This window comes from Labrus mixtus, chromosome 5 (genome assembly GCF_963584025.1).
Source record: "Labrus mixtus chromosome 5, fLabMix1.1, whole genome shotgun sequence".
NCBI lineage: Eukaryota > Metazoa > Chordata > Actinopteri > Labriformes > Labridae > Labrus > Labrus mixtus.
The window spans coordinates 13,827,457-13,852,435 of NC_083616.1; the positions used below are offsets into that span (position 1 = coordinate 13,827,457).

The 24,979-nt window shown below is 41.3% G+C and overlaps 1 protein-coding gene and 1 long non-coding RNA gene across 3 annotated transcripts in view; one reads left to right on the plus strand and one right to left on the minus strand.

Annotated features, from left to right (window-relative positions):
- Positions 1 to 492: 492 nt before the first annotated feature.
- LOC132974126 (uncharacterized) lies at positions 493 to 23,582 on the plus strand. The gene is made up of 3 exons (XR_009673098.1): positions 493 to 930; positions 1,518 to 1,654; positions 22,709 to 23,582. It is a non-coding gene; the product is annotated as an uncharacterized LOC132974126 (long non-coding RNA).
- The window catches only part of arb2a (ARB2 cotranscriptional regulator A), a 144,580-nt gene continuing 139,129 nt past the window's right edge, over positions 19,529 to 24,979 (minus strand). For both annotated transcript variants that reach the window (XM_061037954.1, XM_061037953.1), the window contains exon 11: positions 19,529 to 20,814. In XM_061037954.1, coding sequence (XP_060893937.1) covers positions 20,654 to 20,814 — 161 coding nt within the window. In that variant the 3' untranslated portion in view covers positions 19,529 to 20,653. The remainder of the gene's footprint in view (positions 20,815 to 24,979) is intronic.

The window sequence follows — 24,979 nt, forward strand, 5'->3', positions numbered from 1 at the left end:
GCCTCCTCGCGTCCGTGTGTGTTTGTGTGCACGCAAGTCAAAAGTGTGTGTAGGCAATGGTAGGCTATTTTAAAACGTGTGTGAGGTCTTTCTATATGAATGTGTGCGGGCGCGTTCTTTGCATGCCCGTGCGTAAAAGCGTGTATCTACCAGTGTGCGTAAGCATGTGTGCGCGCGCTACTGGCCGCAAGAGCAAAGAAGAGAGAGAGAGAGAGAGAGAGAGGTGGTTGTGAGAAAGCCCGGATCGCTGTGTAAGCGGATCCCTTTGTGTTGATTTAGGAAGACGTTTGCTGTATATAACGTTCAAGGCTGATAATATCATTGCCTGGCCAGATAAATAAAGCATTGGCCAAAACCATCGGGTCAGCTATCGATCCGCTCTTTCTCCCTGAGAGAGAGCGAGAAGAGAGAGAGATGGGGGGGGAGAGGGAGGGGGACAAGAGGTGGTTGTGGGGGGGGGGGTTGAGAACTAGAGGGAGAGAAAAAAGGGGAGAGAGACCTCACTCATTAGCATTCCACAGCCATGGACTAAACGCTGACAACTAACAGAGATATCCAGCTCTACACCACTGCATGCATTCTCCCCCTTTGTCTTCTTCCCCTTGGCCCTTCATTTTCAGCGGACAGATCTCTCGTCACAGCCAACACATTTTTATTTATGCCTTCTCTCTCTTTTTGCACGAATGGAGCCCGCGTGCACAAGAGAGAAAACCCTTCCAGTAAAGCAGAAGGAGAGAAAAAGGGGGGAGTGATGTTGTAAAAGCTGTGCAGAAGTGACAGCGCTAAGCACACTGGCTCTGCTGGGGAGAGATACAATACTGTGTGACTTGACAAAACAGACGTAGGAGATGGTTTCAATGTCAACCTTAACTGCTATTATTTAGATATTTGGAGGATTAAAAACTGGAGCCTGTATGCTTCATTGCGAAGGTAAATGTTAATGATGTTATTTCTTAACTTCATAGTGGGTCAATATTCGTCTCTTACTTTTGGATATTTGGTTCAATTAAATGCCAAAGATGCAAAATGTGTTTTCACTAAAATACAGGTTTTTTAAGTGTTAATTATGGTTTGACGTAGTCCTTCCACAAAAAAACGTACCTGTTCTTGGGTTATATATTGGGTAGCATATATATTTAAAATTGTAATATATAAAAAAGAAAACTTGAAGTCTGCATTAATTCAGACTTTAAACATATGAGTAAGACATACAGGGAATTTCAATGACATCATTTGGACAAGCTCCTTTTTTTCACATGACTATATCTTAATACGCGTCCAAGCCTGGCCCAACAATGACAGCTGTTCATCTGATAGTAACTTCTTTCCAAGTTTTCTCCCCTCCCACCTCGGGGCCCCCGGTCTCTGTCTTGCTTTGTTGTTTTAAAATATGCATGTCTCTCCGGAATGCCAGTCACGGGTCCAAACTTTGTGTGTCCCAACCTCCCACATGATGAAATGATCCTTTTAAAGCGGGCTCAATATGTCTCAATCTGCACTCCTCTTCCCCTCTAAAGCTTCTGGGCTCGGGACATAGCCCAGAAATATATTGATTAAAGCACACAGGCTTATTTAAAACACTGAACGAGGAAGAAGAGGCTGGAATCAAGCTTGGTCAAAGGCGGATGGATGAAGACTCACGGCAGAAAAAAAAGTAAGGCTCATTTTTGACACTCTCTGTCTCTTCTTTTCCTCCTCCTCCTCCTCTTTCACTCACTCCCTCTCTCCTTTCTCTCTGTGTGTGTGTGTGTGTGTGTGTGTGTGTGTGTGTGTGTGTGTGTGTGTCTCTTTTGCACGGTGTTCTTGTGTGTTCCTCGGACTGAAACGGATAAAGGCAGGGGGAGTGAGTGAGAAAGAGAGAGAAAAGTGTGAGAGAAAGGGGAGGAGGGATGTACGTATACGTAAAAAATGAAAGAGGATGGACGTGTGTCTGTGTTGGTGAGTGTGTGTACTTGTCATCAGCAAAAAAATTAATCAGCACGTGGCATTCTACTCAAAAGTGCTTCAGTCCTTCCTGGTGTGTGTGGGTACAGTATTTGGACCCATGTTTGCAGAATGCAAACATATAACATCTATAAATACTTTGTGGAATAAATTACACTACGTACCAGAGAAAAAGGGACCCGGATGGTCGGAAAGGAAATTCTTGGTTTTACAGGGGAAACGCGTGAATCAGATGTAACAGAGCGTTTGCAGCTCAAGAGGAACTAATACATTCTGTCAAGTTTTTAGAGGATGCGTGTGTGTGTGTGTGTGTGTGTGTGTGTGTGTGTGTGTGTGTGTGTGTGTGTGTGTGTGTGTGTGTGTGTGTGTGTGTGTGTGTGTGTGTGTGTGTGTGTGTGTGTGTGACCAAGTGATGATGCCATTATAAATGTCAGCACATGTAATAATTAGATGCTACGTTGGTGAAGTTTGGGGAGAAGTTTGGGGAAAAGTTAAAACCTGTTGCTTATGCCTCAATTTCAACAACTGATAACGTCCCGTGCGCCCTGCAGCATTTCATCCCATAATAATCCTCCCTCTCCAAAAATGTAAACACACTAACGCAGAGGAGATCTGCACAAACAAACTGAATTTAATTACTGTGTTCATTTATTAAATTCAGATTTTAATAGACATCCCAACAGTGTGATTATGTCAACATATGGGAGGCCATGCATGCAGCAAGGCCCAGTCTTACATACCTGATAACGCCTGGGCTTTTCAGCAATATTTACGGCTTCTCTTTCTAATACACTCCAGATGGTGTGTGAGTGTGCCACCGCAGCCAGTGAGCTCCTCAATTCTTTTTTACTCAGTAGCATTTTGTTGCAATTACATCAACACTGAGATATAATTTAATTGCTGACCCATTTAGCTGCATTTAATGCAAAACTAAAAAAGGATAAGTAGGTGAAAATATAATTTCTTTTGTTTTATTTGATTCTTTTGAACTCCTCTGAACATTGAAGTAAAAATCTACAAAAGAAAGTCTCATTAGAATATAGAGCTCAACTAGTGACCACTCCATGGTTTGATGGATTAATATGTTATAGAGACAAAACACACAGGCCGCATTCATGCCTGACCAATCTTTGTTGTAGCCTGTGCGCTTTTTTTCAGCCAGTCACTCAGGCAGAATAATACCTGTAAAGACATAATCCACTGAGTCAATGGCCTCTGTAGTCCTCTGCTATATTATCCACTGACAATAGATTTAGAAAGCTTTTTAGCAGGTATCCAACCTCTGCACTGGACACATGTGAATGCCAAGGATTTAAACATATTCCGTTTATGTTTTAATACTGTGACCTGATAAACCCTGCGCGTCTGCTGCAGAATAATTCAAGTTTACACTGAGGGCATTTTTGTAGAAAATCATACAATGGACAATGTCGATAGATACACAGATGTGATTTACATGTATTTGCATAAAGCGAGATTAATATTGAACGTTGCACAAAGTTGCAACACAACGGTCAGAAATTGTCTAAAATATCTATAAGCAACCTACTATGTTATCTATTATTGTTGTTGTCAGTGTTGTGTTATGGGTGGTTTTACTGTCAGAGTTGCAGCTCATATTACTCTCTATGTTTACCTGCGCTGCTCAGACAGGCTGCTGTAGGTCTATTATGATTGACTGAAACCATGCATTGAAGGATATTTTTCATTTGTGCCACAGGGAACCGCTCCTTACAGTGCTCAGGTTTCTCTCTCTCTCTCTCTCTCTCTCTCTCTCTCTGTTGATAAATACATGTCTTTTTTCCATCTTACTCAGCACCATCCATCAAATTTGTATGTCCATGTTATGTTACACTGCTGTGCTTAAGGGAGGCAGCGGTTGAAACGCACTCTAAATCTTCAGCATGGCTGTATGTCTCTCCATCGCTATACTCAATAATAAGTTGATCATTGGCGCTGTTTTGTGCTCATGTTAACGTGCTGAATGGTCACACTTTGCCAGGGTTATATGCTGTGTGGAGATTTCAGAGTGGTCTTCCTCTGTGCTCCGTGGGTTAATAACCTCTTCACGCGCTATAACCACTGTGTTTTGATCCCGGTAATACGTTGGATGGAGTATTTCTCTGGCTTGCCCACGGCTTGGACCACTCTACACAAGACCAGTCGCCCTGTGGTTGCAAACTCTTTGTGGCCCCACATACCGCCGTTGTGATTATAGAAGTGGCTCCTCTCCCTTGTTAAAGGAGCAAAGGCTCTAATCTAGCCTCTGTGTCGCCCCCAAAGCCAGCGTGCTATAGTGGAAATGCGCGTGTGTGAGTGCGCGCGTAAAGGAGTGAGTGGGGGTCGGTCGGAGCGAGAGAAGAGGGGAAGGGTGGGAGAGAGAGAGAGAAAAGGAGGGGGGCTATAACGGAGTGGCCCTTTCCTTCTTTGAGTGACACGACCCCTCTCCTCTCTTCAAAGGCCACGCAGAAATAAACGCATCTCATTTGAATGGCGATTTTTTTTTTCTTGCTGGTATTTCACAGCCAATATTTCTGGAATAGGAATTTTTTTCTGCAATATTGAATTCTAGTGGCGGGGTATTCAGTATTCCCATCTCTCCACATGGAACATTCTGCAGCCAGTGTGGTATTTTGTCCATGGCTACATCCCTCCACCCCTGCACCCCCCCCACCTCGTCCAAATTCATTTGCATCCGCTGATGATATCAGTAAAGAATCGCTGGCACCGTATGAGGCAGGGGGGAGGGAGGTGGTGGTGGTGATGGTGGGGGCTTATTTGGATAAAACTGGACCGCAGAGTGGACACGGCCCTAAAGGTCAGTCGTCCATTCATGTCAAGGTGGCAGGGGGTGTGTGTGCTGGGGGGGTCTGCATGGGATTGCCAAAGAGGCTTATTTGAAAGCAGACGTATATTTGAGACAGGAGAATGAAAAGGAGACGACCACAAAGCTCGTCATACTTCAAATACACCCCATCACATCTTTACTCTCCCCTTTCCAAGCGGTTGTAGAAAAGGGGTGGTGGTCTCAGCACTGTGGCATGGCCTGCAGAACATGCTTTAGAAAATAATAAAACATGTGTGGAGGGTTGGGTGTACAAAAGAAAGGCTTTCTAAGGATCTCCTCCCTCTAAGTTTTTGCAAATGGCTTAGTGGATTAATTGTAATAGAATGACTAGTGTGGTTGTCAGAAACTTCCCAAAGTGCTGCTGGGTTTGGAACATTTCATGTCATATTGCAGATCTTATTGCTGAAGAGCTAAAAAACCTTTCTGAAGAATTCTGAAAGTACTCAAATAGGGCAGTGCTATAGAGAAACCTGTCATTTTCTCATTATATGGGCTATATGCTCCAATTTTGGTAGTAGTTTAGAATATCAAGGATTTACTCCTAAGGCAAACAAGATAATAAAGGAAAATACTGAGAATGGGAGAATAAAGGGTCAATTGCTGTAGTACAGCTGAGTGACAATAAACTCTATTTGTAGTTTTTAGACAAGTAAACATAGGTTATAGGTTGCAATGATATTTCACTAGTTTGTGATTTTTTTTTTATATTTAATTAATCTAATTCTAAACTTTGTGCTCATGTAAATTGTTCACAAAATGTTGACTATAGATTCATTGTTAACATTTTTTCAAAATTACAAATGTATGTTCCAATTAATTAATACATTCATTAATGCACTCTCCTGCCGTGCAAATACCACAATTTACAGTGAAGGAACAGTCTCTCTCTCTCCCTCTCACACACACACACACACACACACACACACACACACGCACACACACACAGAGACGCACGCGCACACATGCGCGCAAACACACACACACACACACACACACACACACACACACACACACGAATGCATCACCTCATCATTATTTACTTGTAATAATATTCGTTTACGTATATTGCATTGTGAGGAGAAACAATTCCACTATAATTATTTTTAAAACAAAACCAGTGGCCTAGTTGTGAGTGCGCACGTGCAGTGTAAACCGAAGTTTTAGCTTGCAGGTTGTGTGGGGATTTTATTTGACGCCTTAACCGACCGAAAATTGTCACAAATTGCTGGTTGTCGAGGGGCGCCTGACAAGATAACAAATATGAGAATTTTTGCCCCTGACATTTCGGTCCATATATCACTACGAAGCCGACTGATCACTCACAGGCTGTCTTTAACATTACTCCAACTATTACTATACTATCATGTTCGAACCATGTGTCAACATTTAGTATTTAGATTTATTGTCCTTAATAAACCTCAAAAACGAAAATGATCATATGTATTTTCCCATTTTCTTGGGTGTAAGCACTATTTAAATGGTGTGTAATTAAATAAGCTTTTCAGCACCTATTGATGTATAAGGTTAATACACTATGGAAGGTTGTTTTTTGTTATTATGTGGACTGAGATGAACAATAACCAGAACAGTCGGCGTGCTGAATCAAGCAGTGAGGCTCGATGATTTCAGATCCATAGCTCTGCATTGATTGCTGCACTAATAGTGCTCGTGCCCCCTAACTCGCGATCGGGCTCTTACCACTGCTGTCATAATTACTCATCATTATTACTGCTTATACTGTATGTGGCTATAACTGTTATTGTTGGTATTGTACAATCATTACCAGGGAAGAGGACTTGTGTCTGAAATGTTGTCTGCACTGAGGATGAGTGGGGAAGATTACTGCGAGTGGGTAAAGGATAGAAGTGTTACTGAGCTTTTTACACACACGATGCACTTTTCCTCGTTTTTTATTTGGTCAAACCCTCCTGTTAAGGACGCTCAGCAGCAGATATATGTGTGCATTCAGCTCTGCTCTCACAAGACGTATTGTTTGCTTGTGCTACACATCCACAGTAAAACACAGTGATAGAGCTTGAAAGTAATCGTATCGATTGATTTTTGTCAAGTGGGGGAGTCACCTGTCGCCCCTCGTCTTCCCTCCCCTCATCCTTCTCACCCACTTTGACATTAAAACTTCTGCCATTTTCAGCTTGACCGTCGTTCAGCTGGTGTGCCATGCTGACCCCTCGGATGCTCATTAAAATTTGATCCGCTGGGGGGAATAAAACAACAAAGGGCAGATACTGTAATTTATCGATCTGGGTGGGATCATGTATTAATCTTGCATAAATGTTAAACTTTCACAGAAGGTTCGAGTATTAAACAAAAAGTTTAAAATGAATTGAAGCGAGATAAACTGCGGCGCTTTGTTGTGGCGTCCCTCTGCGCCCCTGTGTGCCGTGTGCGTAAAGGCACTCCCTGTGCCTCAAACCCTCCATGCGATTATTGTTGCTACCTTTGTTTGCTAGATGGCGCTCTGCGTTGTGGGACCCTCTGACACAAGAGCCGCCTCAGAGCCTCTCTCTCTCGTTCGCTCAGCCCACAGTCCTCAGCTCAGAGAAGCTTCTCCAGCAGGGCCGTTTTTTAGAGCAGGAATTTCAGCAGCTGCAGACTCGTCTAATGTAACCCCACCGCTGTGCAGAGCGGGGGACTTTTATAATTGCATTATCCTGTGTCGACTGACAGTTGTGTTTGTTTTGTTAAGCTGCGGAATCACATCGATTAAAACCAGTAATGCATTTCATTTTAATGTAAACTGATTGTAACGCACACTGTCGCACAATATTTGAGCTTCGGAGTAATTGTTTGTTTAAGCAATGTAACGATACAGACCATACACTGATACACGATTAAATTATGTGGAAAGGAATAATATGACTTTAATTAGCCATTTAAAAATAAAAACGAATTATTATTTTAAGTAAAGGCAAACACACTTCATCTAAAGGCGCAAAAGAGAACCATGTTTGACTACAAAATCAGCAGAAATAATTTACAAGACTTTTGTTTGCAGAAAATAAATTCAACGAACTGTGAACAGACAAATGCTGCATTAAGTGCAGTGATGCAAAACGAAGTTATTATATGCTCACAAAATATATACTTTAAATAATTTAGATATTTCCAATTTAAATATTTTTTTTAAGAATTCAACGATAATCTGTTTTTGATTGTTTGCAACAATCAGAGTAAAAAAAAATCCATTGTGTTGTTTGCTGAGTGGCCCACTCTGCTGTGAGATATACTGCTGCAGTTACACTTTCACTAAATAGCGGCTTGTCGGTGCCTGACGTTGATGAATGTGTTGGAGACTTGGAGAGCCTTTTACAGCTGTCTTAAAAAGCGCTGTAGCCCCATAGCAGCCACCAAGACATCAGGTGCAGCCAGGGGCCTGAACACGGCAGTGTGTCACAAAGAAACATGCTCTTTACACAAGAGAAAGTAAACTCTAAACACCTTTTATTTTGAAATCGACCTATTCGGTAGACTTACACGACGTAAAGTAAAACAAGAACTCAGGTTTTAATTAGACTAATATTTTAGAATTCGTCGTCTGAGTAGAAAGAAAGATGAAGAAAGATGAAATGATGCACTTTTTCATCGAGATTAAATCGTTTTTTTTGTTTCGATTACTTGCTCTGCTTTCTAAAGATCACCAGCTGTAAATCATCTATTCGAACCGTCTTTTAATTTGTCACCAGATTACTACACAGATCAAGAGAGTGGATTTCCTGTCTTGTTGTGGTTGAAGATAAACAGTGCAAGTGCAGACCATGTGGGCTGTGAACGATGGTCTGGCTTTTTTTCCTTCTCTGTGGCTTCATCATTTCCTTATGTGAAAAACTCTGAAGTACAAATGTAGAATCCAGCTTTATAATGACGAACGAATCAACATATTAGGTGGAGAATTAATGGATAATTGTTCGAGTATGGCATGCAGAGAATTGTGTATCTTTTTCATCTATTAGCAGAAGCAAAGAGAGTGGAGCTTCTAGACGACACACAAACAAAAGACTTATGGACACAGAATTAGTCCTTACAGTTAACAGAACAATCTCACTTACAAGAGGCAACTTTTCATTGTTGATTGAGCTGTTTTAACCATTTGTTTGACACCCCTCCAGCACTCACAGACAGTCCCACTTCCTCCCCCGTGTGATCCTGGGTGGTGTGGCACAGCATGTTCGCTTGTACTGTATCCGGGGCTCCTCCACCTGCAGACACACACTCAGCCAGGCTTCACCTCCACCTCAACGCCTTCTCTCTCTTCCTGCTATTTACATGAGGTGGCCTACACTCGGCTAACACATTATTAGCAGGCAGGGGGAGAGAGGAAAGCAGCATTTCAATTATTTTCTCAACAATGGGCCTGAGCCCGTCATACATTTTGAGTGTTTGAGTAAGGCTCTCTTGGTATTTGTTTTCCTCGACTTAACAAGCCATCATCTCGCGCATGCATATAGAAGTGAAATTGCTCCGGGATCCCGCAGGCAAAGGGCGGGTTGCGGGTTCAATTAAGGTGGAATAATGCATGGGGACAAAGCGTATGATGACCTCGATTGAAATTGATCAGAAAACGCATTCAGCAAGAAACACACAGTAGCTTCTTTGTTTTGACTCTTTGTATCTGCAGTGAGGCCTATCTGCCTCTGTGAAATCTAAAGCTACTTTGATTTTGGAAGCTAAGAATTTAATACCACCCAACCTATGTCTAGACTAATTCACTCATTTTTGTGACATTTCTTTTTTTCTCTCCTTAATCGAATTTGCCACATTTAAGCTGGCGTGAGGAATTTGAGGCATAAGCAGCCATTTGGGCTCCATCCCTGAAATGACAGTGAATACGAAGGTTTGTCATAATTTCTTAAGTAGAAAACAAGATATTTCAGCGGCACAGTGGGATTTTAACGAATTAAAATATCTCACTGCCTGCCTGTGATAAAACGGAGCAGGATTGAGGCGCTTGCTTGTTAAGTAACTTGCTGTCAGTATAGTTAGCAGTGCTCTGATATGGACGGTGGCTGCAGAGCCTCATCTCTTGGGGTTTTAATTAACAAGCTGTCTCAAAGCTGTAGAGCTCCATCAAACAGCCTCTCATTCTCTCTTTCTCTCTGTTTCTTCACCAGTAAATCCTCCTCCCGTCACTGCCTTGGGCTCTCTCTCAAACTTTCGACATTCTCCTTCCCAAATCAACTTGTTAGCACAGTATGTGCACCAGCTGATAGGGTGTAACTACTGCGGGAAGATGTGCAAAAAATATAAATTGTTTTTGTTTTCTCTTTTTGGCTCAGCATCTACTGTACATGCACTGATGCGCACGTGCATTCAGCAGACATCCTCGTACTGTCCTGAGTTCTGTTGGGTTTGACTTCAAGCCTGCCTGCTGCAGGTAGATTCAAACATTTTAGATTGTGCACCTTCAACATGCCAGACATGCTCAGAATTATCTTTATACATACTTTACCAACTTGTATTTTGTATATATTCATTAGAAAAGGGTGATGGGATTATTATTAAATGCTATAATAACATAATTCAAGGTGTAATTAAGTGTAGAATAGTCGTTTTTACTCCACTAAATTCAGCTGCAGGCAGATAAAGATTTTATGTAACATATTTGTTATAAAACACGATGCAACTGTATGAATTCAACTACCACAAAGTGAATTAAATATTCAAACCAACACAATCCCGTGACACCTTAATGCATTGGCAATTCTGATGACGTAATATAAACAGCAACAGAGACCATTTCCCCTTAAACACAAGTAATTCAACGTTTAAGACACTGAGTAAGAATTACTAACTGTTCTGTACTAACTTGTGAAATCTTTGAGTGCTGTTGTACTTGTAATGGAGTAGTTACCTAGTGTTTTTTTTCTTCGGTTTATAACTTTTAAATAGGCTTGGCAAAGGATCTGAATAATGTCTCCCATATTGAAATGTATTTATTGTTGCATCTGGGTCCCCCTAAACTTTAATATCACTGGGCTGAATACATCTGGTTTAAAATCCAAAATATAGACTAAGTATTTTCAAACTGGAATGAGAAATGCAGGGACAGACAAAACATCAAATAAAGTCCTTGATTAAGTGTAACTGAGTACTGTTTACACACTCTTGATTTACCTCAGTACAGCTTTACACAATATCTGTCTTTGGTGAAAAAAGCAAAAATCTCTCTCTCTCTCTCTCTCTCAGTCTATAGTAAACTTGGTGCAGGGCTCTCACCATGGCCCAGACGGGGGTAATTTGATAGCAAGGCAAGGTCAAGACAGTGCGCTGTCCATGGTGCTGCGGCGGGGCATGCTGGATGTTATCATCAAATTAGACAGGACAAGTTTCAAATCGATGCCACCCCCGGATGTCTGGAGACCGCCAGCAGTCGGAGTTAAAGTCCTAACAAGTCCCCCCTGACAGGTCAACACCTCAACACAAACACACCGCTCTGATGCTGCAGCCTACAGGTCAGCAGCACTGTGCTGGAGAGATAAGCACCAATCCCATTGAAGGCTCCATAAGTGAAATATAGCTTCAGGTCCACTGTTATTCTGCGGCCCTGCACATGACCCGGAATGTTCAGACTGGATGTCGTGCTTTTCTAAAGATTTTTTTTCTTTCTATACTTGAGGTTCTTGTGTCGCTTTCTTTGACTGATTTTTTTTTATCTGTGTGTGCGGAACATCAAAGTCTTGCCGGAGAGACACACACTCGCATTTAACATTATAATAAAACAGATGGACGTACAGTTATTGAGATTGGAAAGTTTAGTAACATTGCTTTTTTAATAATTTATTGAATTATTTTCATGTAGTCCTGAAAGGTTGCCGAGAGAAAAAAAAACAATGTGCAAATGATCAAATGATTTTGTGTTTCATGAATCTTTTGATCCTTAAAATGCAAAAATAAAAGTTTTATCAGATCAAACGTAATTTATTGATTCTATTACTTTAACTGCTGTTTGCAGTGAGCTCATTTAATTTGTTACAGATTCTACACAATACAGGAAAAAAAGAGAGTAGTCTAAAAAGTTGAAAAAGAGTTTAGAAATACTTTTGTAACTGTAAATAAATACTGTTCCCTATATAGTTGTAGAATAATCGATAGGTGTGGCTGCTTTGAAAAGGTTTAAATAAAAATGTTATTCATCACAAATGCAATACAGTCCTGTTCTTTATGGCACATTTTTATATTTAAGAAAACCTCCTTTTTCACATATACTGGTCTCATTCGCTTTATAACCTAGGCTACTAATTAACGAAACGTTTCTAGACATTTTTCGAATAATAGAAGTAAAAATGTTCGCACTTCATCCTTAAATAAACATAATCATGCAAATAATACATGGCTTTTTGGTAACAGTCTGTTGGTGAACTATCAGCAGTGAGTGAGTTGAGGGGATCTCAGGGCGCTGATTACAGATGCTGCCAATCTGTCAGCGCCTGACAGCCCTTGCTGCGGGGATAAACAGCGATGAAGTCGAGTTGGACGCTGTGTCGTTAACTTCACACACACACTCTCACGCGCTCAGCTCGACACCGGAGGAGCAGGTAGATTCACTCGGCTCCTCGCGGGGCCCCCGCGCGCCTATCATCGCCTCTGTCTCTCCCTCCCCGCGTGTCAAACCACCCCTTCCTCTCGTCCTTCCTCCCGTCAAACTCTCCCCTTTTCATCCTCCCTGCTGACTCAGGTAGTGAACACAATGAGGACCTCAGCGACAAGAAAGAAAGCCATTCAACCGGATGGAGAGATTGTGCACGAGAAAGAGAGAAACGTTATATTTGAATGGCTGATAAAGAAATGAAATAGATGGGAACAAAGTCTAAGCCATCGGGATGGGGAGGAGGGGTCTCAGGCTGCAAGGTGACTGCAGGCCCTTTAATAACACAACCATATTAACTCGCTTAACCAAAATGAACCCAACTTCACTTAAGGGGCTTCACAAACCATGAAATGCACATCCAAACATACACCTGCCAATCTCTCCACCTATATCCCTCCATCAACCCCTCCTCATCTCTCTCTCTTCCTTTCTCTCTCCCCTCTGAGCTGTCTGTCATGGTGTGGCCCCGCTAATTTGAGTTCATTGGATGGCAATAACTTCATTTAGAGCTTCATCTCTCTTTTTGGGTGGATGTAATGAGGATGCAAGGTGCTGCTGGTGAAAGGCCGCTCCCTCAGTAATAATAACTTGGAGCTTATTCTTACCCCACGCACCGCCGTGTTTATCCTCGGAGGGCTGCGTCCACATGATGAAACTCATCTATAATGTGTGATTTAATATCGCCTTGCACTATTTTTTTCCCTCACAGATTTTAAATCCAAAAGAGAGAACTCAGTGGCTGCTTTTTTTTCTTTTCTTTAGATCAGAGTTTCACTGAAATAAATGAGGTTTGAACACAGCTTCACTGTAGATGAACTCTAGGGGAGATCTGTTTTTTCCGAGGATATAAAAACATTGGTAAAGACGGGGTGATTTCACTTTAAAACAAATCTGTTTTAAAACTGAAACAGCCGCATTTTCCTTCGATAAAGTTATTGTCTTGTTTTCCAATATTTTTTATAACATTTAAATGAACAACGTGTAATGAGAAAATATTTTCTAATACAGTTGAACTTAAAATGTTGACTAAAATGTCATTTTGACAGGTGTAATCACTTTTTACGTTTGACAAGAGGATAGGACTATAAGAGAGTTTTTAGGTCCCTTTTTTTGCAGTGTAAGTTCAGGCCTTTTCTGACCACAAACTAATCGATATCTTACAACTCCGATATGATATTGATTCAAGGACTTCAAGGACTTCCGGCGAACCCCTCATTTTCAGTCGGTTTAAGTTCCAGAAATGTTGAAATTCGATGTATTAATGGAGACTACGCATTCAGTTTTTGCTTATGGGTGACAAACAGTTGTTCTTAGTAAAAGTTATGAAAAGTTATCTACATGGGCTGTGAGATACTCTCCGATGAATATTTCACTTTTCTTTCTTTGAAAAAAATAATCTGAAGAGACTGACTAAAACAAACGTGGAGAATATTTCTAATTCGTTTAAGATTACATTGTTTATAGCCTATACAACAACTACGTGGGCCCACGTTTTCAAATATGTTAATTTGACAATCGTTGTTTTTATATTACATCAATTCAAATATTGTTCAAACGCATCCTTGAGTTGTACCGTCAGTTTAGAAAGTTCTATATATATATTATATATTTGTTCGTTTTCGTGTAATTCATTTAGTTTGTTCACTATGAAGCTGTTGAAAACTGGTAAATGTAATATTTTAAATTAGCATTTTAAAATAAAACAAAAAGTGTGTTGTACATTTTAAATTTGTATATAATGTCATATAATAATGAGCCTACTTGTCTAAGGTCGGCATCATTGAAGAAGTCATTTTCAGGTAATTAGGATATTATTATTATTTTATTATTTAAGCAGACAAAGTTTTGCGCATTTTATTATTATGATCAATAGTCTTTTGTTACAACAGTCAGCTTATGGAAATTAAATAATTAACAAGATTTATTTTTATTTTTTTAAACTAAGTGGATGTGTAAAATCGAGTCTGAGATCTGTGAGCGGTATATTTAAGATCCTTTAATCCTTCCCATTGTGCAGAAATATTGAGTGACAGTGTTTGAGCCATCCCTAAAAAAATGTTTTTTCTTGGGCGCTTAGTGTGCCCAACCAACCACAGACACACAAACACACAGAGACACACAAACACGTGCGTAATTAAAATTGTAATTTGTCAAACTGATATTTTGAATTTGACATATAACAGTGTTAAAAACACATTATTGGCGTTCAGTTTTCAGATATCCGGTCGCATTTTACAGCCTGAGAAAGGCCCCGATCACAGGCCTAACAGAGCCCCTTCATCCTCACTGCCATTCATCAACACTAAATGACCAATTTTCCCCCCTAAGTCTTCGCTGGCCTGTTAAACTGGGCCAATGAGCTGTGTTACACTTCCTCTCCTCTCTCCTCCATCACTGCTGGCCTAACTTTGCTTCCCTGAAATCTTCAGAGTATAGCCCCCAAAATCTTAAAAGTCAGAGCCCATTCTTCACATGGATTGCATTTCAGAGGCAGCTTTTTTTCTTCTTTTTTTTTTTTTACTGCACGAGTCTTTAGGCCAGCAGAGTATCAGAGGAGGTGTAATTGAGGGGGCGGTGAGGGGATAGAGTAGCGGTCCGCCTGAAAGCTGCTATTAAAGCCAAATGGACTGAACACCGTAAAACGGCCCTGCCAACAGCTGTCCCACAATCGGAGTATTATATGCCAGGATCAGCACACACACACATTATAGACCCTGCCGCTGATGTAGAGGCTACTTAGAAGAATAAGACAGCAGAGCCGAGAAAAGAAAACAAAGAATATGCCGCTAATATTCGTGTTATGTTCGATGACTTCAACCTGGTTGTGTTTCTTTGTCATTTTGGTCTCGAAGGCATTTTTTAACCTCTTTCTCTCCTCATGATAACCATGGGGAATTCCTGTTTTACTTGGATCTAAGAAGGCTATAGTTCAATAGTATGGTCCTATTTTTTAAGAACTATAAGACAAGTGGGAGCAAGGTTTATGTGACCATATGAAGGCCTGCTTATTCTTACATGTTTTATTTTTGAAGCAGTACACCATAATAATGTTTTTTTCCTTTGCAGTTGGAATAGCAATACGATGCCATCTCATTAAAATCTATGTTAAAATAAAGAATACATTTGCATGCTTGTTTGGGAGACTTTCACAACCTTTAAGAGGCCCAGCACCCTACTTGGTGGAACACCTGTGTCCAGACAGGTGTTGCAAGAGCCTTGGCTTTCTTGCCCTTCAAAATAAAACACAGTCAAACTCTTTCCTAAATGTGTTTTCTGTGGCCTCAAAGTGTTGTCGTATCAGTGTGTGAGTCCTCATTAGAATAGGGAATGAGAGAGAGAGGAGATTGAAGAGGAGTTGTTTCCACTGGATTAAATGGTTTCTCCGCAAGTCAATGAATATGTAATGATGTAAACCCAGGCCACTGAGTTTTGGGCTCTGCTATATAGGCCTTGTATTAAATAGCTATTCTGTGGAGGAAAACACAGTATAGGCTATATGTAGACTAGAGTCGGCAGAGAAAAAATGGGTCAGAAAAAGAAGGGATACAATCTTGAATGCACCTCCAAGCGTAAGCCAGACATTCTTTCTCTTTCAATAGATGAAAAAGTGTTTGCTCACGTACTGAGAGAGAAAGAGAGAAAGAGAGAAAGGAGAGAAGAGAGAGAGAGAGAGAGAGAGAGAGAGAGAGAGAGAGAGAGAGAGAGAGAGAGAGAGGGCTTGCTTGGGTCCTCTTTGACGCAAGGGTGGGGAGTGAATTTCCATTGTTTAAACTGCTTTGGAAATATTGTTTCTGATAAGCAGTCATGCCAATAAAGTAATTGAATTGAACTCATAAAGAAGTGGAGAGTGGGGAGTAGTAGAGTTTCCTCCGCCGTGATTGCAAAAGACATTTTTCCCTTAGTATACCCGATAAAACATTGATTGTTGCAGTTAGTTGACCCGTAAAATTTGGGGGTTAGTTTTCTCTTCTGAGCTGAGCATATAATTATGCAAATAGTGATCTGACAGTGATCCGCTGGAGGAGTGCTGAAGAGGAGAGTGTGTGTGTGTTTCAGTGTGTGTGTGTGTGAGGGGGGCTGTCACAGGGGTGACATTCCAACTTGGTTCCTTTGCACAGAGTTCATCTTCTGCTGGGCTGCGTGCATATCAGAGAGGGCCGGAGCAAGCAAGCGTGACAACAACTCTCTCAAAGTAAAAAAAAAATAAAATTGAATTATCAGGCTGTGGCAGCACAGGGGATCCCCAACTTTTTTCATGTCAAGGACCCCACCCTTCTCCACCCATCCCTCCTCCCAAAACCCACCAGTAAGAGCAGCAGACCCCCCATTTGGCAGGATTTGATCGTAAAGCTCCGCAGCTGATGTTATTTTCTGTTGCAGATATGATTCAGTGTAGAGCTGTCTGTAACTATCTGTACCGTGAGTTGACGACAATAGCTGGCAGAGTGAAAGCTATAATCAAATCAGTCATAGCTATTATACATTCACACGCTGCATGCGCTCACTTCCAGAGAGTCAAAGGAGAGACGGAGCGGACTATTTCACGTTTGGTTCGGGGATCCCTCCTCTGGGGAACGAAAGTCTAAACCTGAGCCCCAGAGGCTCGAAGAGATTATGTTGGGAGAAAGTACCAAGTGACAGCGTGATGCATTAGTCATCGATCGGAATAAATCAGATAGGCTATAGTTTAAATATATTCCCAAATGCCGAGAAACGGGATCAAACATACACACACTTTGCCCAAACTCGAAAAAAAAAACTCTTAACGAAAAAGTTTCCTCTGCGTTAGATAAAGTCATTCTCAGCCAATAGGATATTTTCTTCGCTGTGTCTTTTCTGCCTTTGTTGATCATGACTGGAGGTCATAATTCAGATAAACACTGTTTGCTTAGACAGAGAACAGGTTACTTATTTAAACTTAGAAAACTTCCTCTTATTCAAGAATAGGGATTCCCTACAATATCACAGAAGCCTCACATTGGACAGTGTTGTCTTAAGGAGCGTTCAGACACACTTTTTAAATACAGAGAGCCGGCTGTGTGTGCTGGTATGTGTACGTGTGTGTGCCTCTCTTTAATCAGAGGCCTGACACAGTGTGAGGGGGACTCGCCTGGTTCCACTTGTTGTTCAGGGATTAATGGAAAAGATTTCTAAAGATTTATTGAGGGGGCGTTTAATGACCTGATCGGTTTCACCGCGTGAAAACAAATGATGCTGTAAAAGCTCGCCGAGTTGGAGGGGGGCTCACTTTGCCAAAATTAATGACCAAAAAGAGGGGAATGACTGTTTATAGTTTGTTTTCCCTTTGACACACTTCTCACTGGGGACATAATCAGGTTAAAGATGTGGCTTCCTTTTCAGTGGTGCCTGACCGAGGTTACATGTATAAAAAATTAAACCGTAAAAACGTACTTCTAAAAAAAGAAAAAATCATAAACAATAAAGAAACATTCGTGGTTTGTACAGTTTTGAAACACTTTCCAATAGCAGATCGTGTTACAGCATGATTGTGAGGCTATTTTGTCTTCCTCTAGATTTCATAGATGTCATGTGAGATGAGGACTCGGGTCATTTGTCACTTGGCGCTCGACTTTCTCGTCCCGGTGCACACACGTTACCCTCCGGGCAACATCTCTGTTTCTCTCTTTACTTCCGCACCTGACTTTATGATACTGCTGCTGTATTCTTTTCACTCTCAAAGGCTCTATTGTCTCACTTGGAATAATGTGCAATAAAAACAAGCTATAGTTAACACACGATCAAGAAATGCAGAGGAACAGAAGGGGAAATAAATGAACAATGAAATACAGTATGGTTTGATTCTAAGGCTGCTCCTTGTTTGTCAGAAACTGTTCATTCTGCTGCTGCTTGTCTTGGCCAGGACACTTAATATATTTATGATCTCAACACGTTTTTTACTGTTTAAATAAAGGTAAAATAAAAGTATAAAGGTAGGCTATATTTTAACAGCAGGATACACACGTTTATTTATTTATTTTTATTTAATTAGTTGATTACAAACATGAAAACAATCATGTAAGAACAATGATTGTTGTGTTGCAGACACTTGGACACTTTAGAATAAAAAGAAAACCTGTGACCTGGCAGGACACTCAGTTTCATAAAATCCAGACTTATAATGTGATTAAACAAAGTAGAAGTGTTTCTTAAACCAATACTGCATGTAAACCATCTGCAAAAAAAATAATGTCTTCAAGAGAAATTGGCTAAATTAGTGTCCTTTTATGTGAAAACTGTGCGTTGGATTGAGGCTGCTCTTACATCTTTAGTTCCATTCACATATGGCTTGCTGGATATTATTAAAAAAAAACAGTGAACAGAGTCCTGTTTGCTCCTAAGGCAACAATATACAAATTAAGGAGTGAAAAATGAACTGATTGTAGCTGAAAAGCAGAGAGATGAGCAATGGTATCTTTGAACAGAAACTCATCAAATCAAATAATAAGCCAACTTCTCTGCTGAAACCTGGAGAGATCTGAATCAAATTAAAAGGAAATTAGGCCTGCAACCATCAGCCACAGTTGTCTCATTACAGCGGAAAGATAATCCACAAAAGCCTTAAAGCATGTGCACAGTGTGCAGGAGAGGCAGGATTTCACAGAGTAAAAGTTAAACAATGGTGCTGTTTGAGGAAAAAAAAAAGTAGAAGAAAAGTACATATTTGAGAATGTGTCCAAGGTATCATAAGATTTAGTATCCGGCTTGAGTTTTTACTAATGTCATGACACATTAGAAATGTATTCCATTAAGCCTTGAGTGGTTTATAAAACACACCAGCCATGTGGAAATTTTTTATCATGTTTGTGTCACGTAGTCAGATTATGTACAGCTGAGCAGGGATCTGACTCTGTCACTTCTAAGCACACAAGAGGAGTACTTTGGAAGAAAAGGGAAAGAATAGATATGTTACTTTTCTCCAACATCTAAGGAAATATCATTTAGGCTTAGAATAATATTGAAATGGTGGATTTCCTGACATGTGTAAGGCGATATATTGAGGCTTTATGAGTGTTGTGAGCTGACTTCTGGCTCCTGTTAAAATGAGATATCCCTCAAACCCAGTTTGATGCTTGACTTTAAGTAATTTTAAATAAGCTCGGTGCCCACGATTTTCCATATTCAGCACAGGTTGTGTTTGTTTTATTTGTTTCATCACATCAAATCATCCGCAGACATCAATTTCAAGGATATCAAATAGGGAAAAAAAAGATATGTATTTATAATAAACACAGAGAGATGGACTCTGCACAGTTTTGCAAACCTGGAGAGATTATAAAGTAAACACTTACAGCTCTGAGAGGTATTGGCTTAATATTAAAAATCAAATAGTCTGAATGTATGTGAGATGCTGAATTCAAATTAAGCTTAAAGCTTGAACATTAAAAAAAGATATTTCTCTTTATAAGCAGTGCTGTCCTATATGAATATATTGCAAGAGTTAGAACCACATTTCACACAAAGAACAAAGAAAAGTCAGGTTTTAAAAGTGAGCTGCATATGCACAGAAAAAGGGAACAAAAAAAAAGTTATAAAAAACATCAGTTTTAATCCATAAGAAACGATCATCATTTAAGAGTGTGTTACCTCTTTTGAAAAATGTTTTTAAAGGTTTTAAAATAGAAAAAGGGAACTGATCAGGTTGAAATGCGAATGTACCTTAGTTGAAGATTTCATACAGGATGAGCTGATTTCAGGGTAAGCAGCTCAGGCTTTAGGACCGAGGGGAAGAAGAGGAAGAGGAGGGAGACTCTGAGCAGTGCAGACTGGAGGGCAGGCAGGGCATTAGCTCAGTTCAGGCGGATGTCAGGACAATTAGAGGTGCACCATGGCGCATTGTGCACAGCGCCTGTCAGCCTTAATCTGTGCTACTGTGGCCTGTACCCGCAGCTAGGCCACAGCCCACGGGAAGCGCTAACACTCAGGCCCATATTGCTTTGACAGTTGCGCTCATCTAGAAGTAATGCAAAACGTTATTGTGATGTATACATGGTGACCCTGTACTCCTGTGTCTTACAACAACAACAAGGCTATTTGTGTGCAGAGCCAGAGAGGACAGGACGGGAAAGATGACACCCGCAATGAGAAGAGTGAGGAAAGGAAGGTTACAGAGGAAGAGGGAGGTGAAAAACCCAACAGAAAACATGTTGAAGAGATCCAGAATCTTCCTTTCTGCATTGCCCCCCTTATAATCCATTTCTAACTGAATCTCCCTCTTGATACAAGTCATTTCTGTTCTACAAATCCTGGTGTTTGTTTTTGAGGGAGCTGCTGCGGGTGGTGACAATATTGGATGTCTCCTCAGCCTCTTCATCCTCCTTCACCTCCAGGACCTCGCTGAAGAACCGGAAGATGGAGTTGAAGCTCATCCAGGAGGTCAGCTCATGCTTCTCTGTGCCTATGAGTAGAAGGGACACAAAAATGGACACAAACATGGGCATGAGCAGGGTTCACAAAATGTTCTTACTGTCAAGCTGCAGGAAAATAAAGTGTATGTTGAACAGTCTTAACATTATTAAAAACACATTTCTACATAATGAATAACTTCTGTGACGAAATAAAAAGTGAGTGGGTAAGATGTTAAAACCTGTAAGGTTCACCATACACTACCTACAATGCATTGCTCCATGCGGGCCTTGGCCACATGTATGAGAGCCATGAAAGCCTCTGACCTATTACTCCAATGGGACAGCCTCAATATGTTATCTAAGCGGATACCTGATAATCAACACCGCTGCATGTCCCCCCCTTCCACCTCAGGTCCTCCTACAGAAACAGAGTTATGCACAATGGGGCCACTAAGAGAAACCAGTGGAGCGGCAGTCATTCATTCTAAAGAGCTGATTGAGGATAGGCAGTACAGAAGTTGGAGAGAGCTAACAAGCAAGCATATCAAGTGGTCCGGTGGTGGTGGTGGGGGGGGAGGCAGCAGTGCTGGATTTCTCTCTGACCTCCTCCAGGTTAGCCAGTTCCCAAGTTTAGGGTCACACTGGAGCTTGAAATCTGGTCCTTGCACCTCAGGTTCCTTAGGGTTCAGGTTATCACCGGGCAGCTTTTTAGTTGGATGGCTTGCAAACTGAAAGGCAATTTTAATGCTTTCCTGCAACAGAGCACCTCAGCTCTCCATCAGAACATCCATGATGAGGACAGATCGAGGCTGCAGCTGGTGCCCGACACTTCTCCTCTCCTGCTAGCACACCATTCAGCGAGAACGTTAACAGATAATGGCTTGTCCCGGCCTGCCTCTGCTAGCAGCTCAGCTGCTTAGCAACACAACTGTAACTGGACTTGAGGAGCCATATTGAGGTGTCCTTTGGTTTACCAGAGGGAGAATATGTTTGCCATTACATGATATTAAGAGTTTCATCCCTCACTAGAAGGATCTAAGAACATTTTAACTGTGTCAAAAGAACAAGCCAACATATAATGAGGTTCCTTTTTTTTGATCCTTATTTGCTCTCTTGTCTTTCTCATTCTACTGTAAGATAAGAACATAAAATGAGGTGTCTGCCATTTTCTCTGGGTAAGCTTAGTATCTGGGATCTGAGGAAAAGGGTTAAAATCCACATTACTACTGGATGAGTCAAATCAGAAGTACATTGAAATTCCTATTCATTTCTCTACAGTGATTTTCTCCTTCCTTCCTCACTTCCTCCCGTCTCCTCTGTGTACATTTGATAGGCTATAAAAAGCTGGACTAGAAGGCCGCAGGGACACAATTAGGAAGCACCTTAAAGGCTCTCTCACCACAGACAGGCCTCTGATGACCACTGCACTGACCCAGTGTTTATTAGATTGACCCCTGCCTGGACGCGTTAATGGAGATGGTGTGTGTTTGTGTATGATTGTTGGAACAGGGGTGTGTGCAGGGGCTTTGGCTGGGGATGTATTTGGGTTTGGTTGTAGGTGCTGTTTTTTGTTTTTGTATGTTTGTGTAATTTGTGTGCACACAGTATGAAGGAGAGTTCTCATTCGCTCTGAGAAAAGGGACTGCTGTGCACACTATACAGCAAGCAGACTGTGCCTTGGGTCAAATTTACTGGCCTGGCAATCATGGGAGTCAATAACCCGGCACTCTGAGTGACTGTGCTACCTGTGTTAGGGCTCAACATAACATCGAACCTTGGAAAACAAAGACACAGCCCTCTCACACCTCTAATATATCATTTATATCCAATTTGAGGCACTCTGATCTTTTTTCACCTCCTCCTTCTCAGTTTTCCCTTTCTCATCGGTCTTACCCTCACTAGTGTTTTTACTTCTGTTTTGTCCTTTTTTTCCTCTTCCTGCAGAAAGCGATCAATGCCGCAGCGCTCTCTCATTCACCCTGAACTGGCGATGAACTCCTACGGAACGCCGCCAGGCTCTCCACCCTATTCCATCGCAGTCCGGGGTCAGCAGGGGGGCGTCTCTGTGCCAATATGCAGATGAGCCTGTGCCCCTCCAATGACTCTGATGTGAAGCTCCACCCCCTCTATATGGTAGAGAGCCCCCCCTTCTCTTGACAACACTCCCACACATAGAGACATAAACCCGCTCCCTCACTGGCTTAAATAGGCCTTTAACAGCTTACGTCCACTCTTCCTTTAATAGCCAAAGTGTGTCCGACCTAATGGATGTTGTCAAAGCTGAGATGTGAGTAATGATTTAGAGGAGAAACCCCAATGACCAGGCTTCACGTGCAACTAAAAGACCCAGGGAAAGAGAGAGAGAGAGAGAGAGAGAGAGAGAGAGAGAGAGAGAGAGTGAGTGAGTGGGAGAGCGAGAATTACCTCAGCTCTGCCACAAATCAAAGTAATATCTTTAAAAGATGCGGGGATCGATGAGGTGTCATCTGGCTGTATCTGGTGTGTTAAGTGAACCCATAAACAGCCAATGAGCAAGCTTAATCCTCACTTTGAGTCCCTTACAGGAAAAGTTTTCTTTAAAGTAACAAGCAGATTTTTTTAATGAGCTATTGATTTCATGTATTGTTTAAACATGATATTACATTAAAAGGGCTCTAATGTCTTCATCATATATTGGGTTTAATTGATGCAGCTTTTCAAAATAAAGTGCCTTGTGTGTTTATTTGTGCCTGCTTTCTTGCATTCACTGTAAATCAATTAAGTTGCTAATTCTAACAAGATCAATGTAATTGCATTAATTCAATAAAGTCTATTGTAAATGCAATAATGTCCTCATTTATTTTAAAAGCAATAATGATGTTACAGTGGGCTCCATAACATCTGGTATTGTCAGGGGAAATACAGAAAAAAAGATTCTCTCTACTTTCACAATGTGTTTATAATTAGCATGAAGCAATGGAGAGCTTAACTGAGATTATTTCCTCACAGTGGAATGATGACGCTGTAACCTTGAGGTGAGGCAACACACACACACACACACACACACACACACACACACACACACACACACACACACACACACACACACACACACACACACACACACACACACACACACACACACACACACACACACACACACACACACACACACACACACACACACACACAGCTCCATGGTGATCTCTGTAAAGCAGGACAGAGCAGGTAGAAAAAGGGTCTGCGGTGGATGCTCTGCTCTGTGTTCAGGTCATGGCAGAGTTTCAGTGCGTCGTCTAACCCTCGCCCTCGTGTTTGAACAGTCAGTGTGTGTTGTCCTCGCTCGGCGAGGCCTCCTCATTATGTGACAGGCAGAGGAGAGTATTTGATCCTGGATATTTAGCCTCCTCCACTCTGTCACTGCCACTGGAGCCCTCTCAAGGTAATTGACTGACTGTTTGATCTCCCCCTGACTCCACACTGGTACAAGACACTGACACACACAAAAACACGTTAGCCACAAGCAACTGTCTACTCATGGATGGCACACACACACACACACACACACACACACACACACATACACACACATTTAGCACAAACCCACTTTACCCTCCCCCTAAACACACAAGCACCGTTGTTATCATTTGTGTGCAGTGAGGTTAGGGAACAGGGAGAGAGTTTTGAGCTGTTAAAAGGAAACAAGGAAACTCCTCCATAGCTATGGGCCATGCTTTCTTCCCTCTGCACCAAACACTGCATGCTGTTACAAATGGTAATCGCCTCTGATTGTCACAAATTTCAAAACAAACGCTAGGTGACTGAAAAGCCAAAGTGACGCCCCGAGTGATACTCCGACATAAAGCCTGAATCAAAGCATGCCGACTATAATTAGGTTCCATCTGGGCTACATTATTTAAAGCCACAGCAGTTAATTGCTTGTGTACAAATGGCCTATTTTATTTGAATCAAACTTTTTTTGTGATTCGTAATTACATTGATGTGAAGGGGGCCATATCTCTTTGCTTCCTTTTTTAATATAAATACATATTCCAATAATTATTAGGACGTTGAGGCGAGGGAAATGTAAAGCGATGATACTTTTCTTTCTGTGGTATTCTTTAAATAATTAGGAGCGCTCTATCAACACACTGACATTTGGGTTAAACATTTAATGAGCTTCAATTAAAAAAGGAGACGAACAATGATATTATCATGGAGTGAAAATTACAAAAA